Source organism: Chaetura pelagica, unplaced genomic scaffold (assembly GCF_000747805.2).
Source record: "Chaetura pelagica isolate M959 unplaced genomic scaffold, ChaPel_1.0 scaffold142, whole genome shotgun sequence".
Lineage (NCBI taxonomy): Eukaryota > Metazoa > Chordata > Aves > Apodiformes > Apodidae > Chaetura > Chaetura pelagica.
Window position 1 is genome coordinate 1310649 of NW_009952973.1, and position 4448 is coordinate 1315096.

A 4448-nucleotide genomic window follows, 5' to 3' on the forward strand; every position below is an offset into this window, starting at 1 on the left:
CAGGGCCGGCTGCGCCCGTGCCTGGGCGGGCTGGAGGCCTGCGGGCCTGGCGGAGGTTGCTCGCCGCAAAAGTGGGGTTTCTCGGGTGGTGTTGGCGCAACCTGAAGTGCATCTGGTGCCTTTTAGTGGCTGAAGTCAAGAAATGAAATGGGGTCTTCATGGGGAGGCTGGATAAAGCGCGCCGCTTGTATCGCTGCAGAGCGATGCGTGTCAGCTGCGTGATGATTCTGCAAATGGTTGCCGTGTTTCTGAGTTAAATGGCTGTGATTGCCTGCCGTGCTGTTGTGGGAACTACCAACTCTTTTCATTCACATGCTTAACAACCTGTCTGTTAAACTTGATAAGGAAATTTTGACTATTCATTTCTGATTCAAAAAGCATAGGGTGCAGAAGTTCCTATTGTAGCCTGTCTTAATCTGAGAAAACCCGCTAAAAATCCTTTCTGTTTTTTTTTAAATGAAGGGTTGATCCTTTCTCCAAAAAGGACTGGTATGATGTCAAAGCACCAGCCATGTTCAATATCCGAAACATTGGGAAGACACTTGTCACCAGGACTCAAGGAACCAGTGAGTAGTGGGGTTTATGCAGTAGAGGGAGGTGTATTTGTGCCATATGCTGTCACCAAAGGAGGCTTGATTATAAAGAACTGCTGACAAATACTTTCTACTCACAGTACTAAAAACCTGGAAGGTAAAAAGGACTTCTAACTTAATTGCTTGGTTAGGGTGAGTTTAACTTGACTGAGTCGTTTAAATAAATGAGCTTAGTTTCAGGGGACTTAATATGGTGTGATCCTTGTTTGTACAAGAGTATCAAGGCAGGAATATGATACAGAAGGGCATGTCTGAAGTTTCTAAGGATTTGAGGAAAGTTAAGAATTAAGGAGTCATTCTGATTATCATGGAGGGAGATGTGGACCCAGTGTTACAAGAGACCTTGGTCATAACAGGATCAAAGACCATTGTGTTAGGAGGGATTCAAATTTGAAGCTTTTAGGTAAGGAGACATCTGGGAAGGTGTGTTGATGCATCACTGAATGGTAAAGGTTTTTTATGTTATCTGGCACATGGGAAGAGGAAGCCTTTGTAGGAATGCTGGGTGATCTGGATGAGAGGTAACAGTATTTTTGGAAGATAAACTTTGTAGAATGGCTGAACAGTTGCATTATACTCTCCTGGTTGCACAAAAGTTGTGATGTTGACAGTTATTTTGAACGGTGTCCGTATGAAAGAAGTAAAATAAGGGTCACTGTAAACGAAGCATGACACAGGTACTTCTTTGTTACAGCTTTATCTCTGCTGAGTATGTGCACCATTTACATTTAGCTTGTCATTATTGTTAATAATTTACAAATATTTTGTAACCCTTTCCACTTAAAAAAATATTTCTGCTGGAGTCTGCAGTATAATGGTATTCGTGCTCAGCATCTGATAGAATTACCTCTGAAAGATTCTTTACACATTTAAAATATACAGTAGTTCTGTGAGCTTATTTGACCTTGTTCAAGAGACACCTAAAGTTAAGAGCTGTAAAGCTGGTGGCTCACTGACTGTTAGAAAACATCAAATGGAAGTTCAGTGTGTGATTTGAATACTATTGTGGTGTTAATAAAAGGTGGGTTTTTTGTGTCATACAGAAATTGCCTCTGATGGGCTGAAAGGTCGCGTATTTGAAGTGAGCCTGGCTGATCTGCAGAATGATGAGGTTGCCTTCCGTAAATTTAAACTGGTAACTGAAGATGTTCAGGGCAAAAATTGTCTGACCAACTTCCATGGAATGGACCTCACCAGGGATAAAATGTGCTCCATGGTCAAGAAATGGCAGGTGCGTAAAGGTCCGCCTTGTTGTTACCACCCATAGGAAAGGAGGTAACCACTGATGCATTGCAAAGCTCTGTTTGAAGTGGCATCAGCCACACCTGAATGTCAGATGCATGACTTGGAGAAACCTGTCTGTCGTGTTGAAGGCAAATGATCTGTTTCTTTTCCAGACAATGATCGAAGCACACGTGGATGTCAAGACCACCGATGGTTACCTGCTGCGCCTCTTCTGCGTGGGTTTCACCAAGAAGCGCAACAACCAGATCCGCAAGACCTCGTATGCCCAGCACCAGCAGGTGCGGCAGATCCGCAAGAAGATGATGGAGATCATGACCCGAGAGGTCCAAACCAATGACCTGAAAGAAGTTGTCAATAAGCTGTAAGCTGTGATGGTGTTTTATTTTGTTCTTCCCTGTGGTTAAGATAGTTGTTTGTTGGTCAGTGGTTACCAAATACTTGTGGAATCTGGTGCTTCATGTGCTCTTTGGCAGAGACCAGGCAAGGTCCCTCATTGGAAAGCTGATGTGCTGTTTTCTTTGAATACTCCTGTAGTCTCTGCTATCGTATTTGGTTTCCATCAACCATCATGTTTGCATAAATGTAAAATCAGGCCCTCCAGAAGTACTGCATTCACGTTTCTGCAGACTGAAACTGTAAATCTGATCAGCTCGGGCTGTGACTGTTCTGGGTTCTTCTACAAGAAGAAAATGTTCCAAAGCATGATATTTGCTTACAAAAGCATGATTGCAGTTTCGCTCTGAAAATGAGCACACTTAGGTTATATCTGTTCTAACATGTGTCCTGTAATCTGAACATATTTGAATGAAACTGTCACAATTAAGACAGCATTAATGGTACAAACTTCTGTAGAATATTATGTATTCTCAATAATTTTTTTATACTTGTGTTGTTGATTAAGATGCAGGCACAATTTTTAACGCTTTGGTACTGATGTGCTCTCTGATTTCTCAGGATCCCAGACAGCATTGGCAAAGACATAGAGAAGGCCTGTCAGTCCATTTACCCTCTTCATGATGTCTATGTCCGCAAGGTTAAGATGCTGAAGAAGCCCAAGTTTGAGTGTAAGTCAAGTACTGGAAACTTATAAATGTTCTTGGAGGAGGATGTGGAAGCCATCATTTGAAAATGCATTTACTTTTGGGTTAAGATGTTAAAGCAGCATCATAAGCTTAAGTAGCTATAGTAGTTTAGAGGCTTGTCCTTCTAGTTGGATAAAGTGATGGTTCAGCTAAGAGCATTTTTGATTTCTTGCCTGAAACGGCACCTGAATGTTTAAAGTCTTTGGCTTGGGAATGAATGATGACAAAATGTTTCGGTCCCAAATGACATGGAATGATTCTATTTGCCCATTTTCTGACATTCCCATATAATGCAGTAGGAGGTTCTTGATTTAACTCTTAAAAAAAAAAAAAAAGTTTTAATTTGCAATTTCATTTCACAGCACTTATTTCACTGCTTTTGTCTGACTGCCAGTTATTACAGCAGCATCTCCTTGCATGAGCTTTCTGGAATGGACTTGATCATACCTGCATTAAATGTTCTGTTGGTTTTAATTTGTATGTGATGAGCAATTCAGAAACGTAAAGCTGTTTTAAATAGGTGCATCACTCACTATAATACTTCTTCGTTGTAGTGGGCAAGCTGATGGAACTGCATGGTGAAGGTGGTGGTGCTGGAAAACCTTCTGGGGATGAGGCAGGCACTAAAGTAGAGCGAGCCGATGGATATGAGCCGCCTGTGCAAGAGTCTGTCTGAAACTAAAAATGGATGGAAAATAAAAAGTTTTAATATACAGAACTAATGTTTGCCTGTATTGCTGCTGGACAGTGTTGGTATTGGATATGTGAATGGGTTTTTAGTAAGGTAAACCTGTTGCCTTGGTTTAAAAAGAAAAGGAAATACTTTTTTTTTGATATTGTTTCTCATGATTGATGCTGAGAGGTGGGTGGAAGGTGGGTTGTCTTTTGTGAAAGGTGCTATTTGAAAGTAAACCACCAAGGATTCTGTGTGATGGCTTTTCCCATAATTTTGGTCCTCACAAAAGAAATCTTGTGGTTGTGTGCAGATGTTGCAGCTTCTGTTACACTGGTAAGTGCTTCAAAGAGGGGCATTGTGCAGGGCAAATGGGGTGCCACACAGGGAAACTTAGGGTTTCAGAATTGTTTTAATGTAAGAAAGTCTTAGAGATTTATTAGACTACTTACCTGAGAATTATGTGTATGTATGTTTAAGGTAGTTTAATACATCCACTCGTGATAGATTTGGCCTCTGATACTGAAAAGGTGCTGAAAGCTCTATAAAGTTTTAACTTTGGTTATGGTAGTAGTGCAAGCTTTGGGCAGTGTAGAAATGAAGGATATGCTCATGAGTAGGGTTGTATGTAGGTTTTTTTTAACCTCTATTAGAACTGAGAGGTAACCAATTTCAGTTGAAAAACTGGTGGAACTTCAGGATAAAAACAAATTACCATAACAGGGCAATGGTCTGTGTTCTGAAAAAGAAGCACTTAAAAATACTCAGCAGGTAGCTTTAAAGCACTTTTTGCATTATTTCATAACACGTCTCTTTTGCTTGTTTGACTTTTGCTGTGTTAAAAACTGAAAGAGT

The 4448-nt window shown here is 40.7% G+C and overlaps 1 protein-coding gene across 1 annotated transcript; it reads left to right on the forward strand.

Moving 5' to 3' along the window:
- Positions 1–440: 440 nt before the first annotated feature.
- RPS3A (ribosomal protein S3A) lies at positions 441–3642 on the forward strand. Its single transcript, XM_009995883.1, has 5 exons — positions 441–566; positions 1637–1824; positions 1991–2199; positions 2793–2902; positions 3475–3642. The coding sequence occupies exons 1-5, from the start codon at positions 512–514 to the stop codon at positions 3594–3596; spliced, it is 684 nt and encodes a 227-aa protein (XP_009994185.1). The 5' UTR covers positions 441–511; the 3' UTR covers positions 3597–3642.
- The last annotated feature ends 806 nt before the right edge of the window (positions 3643–4448 follow it).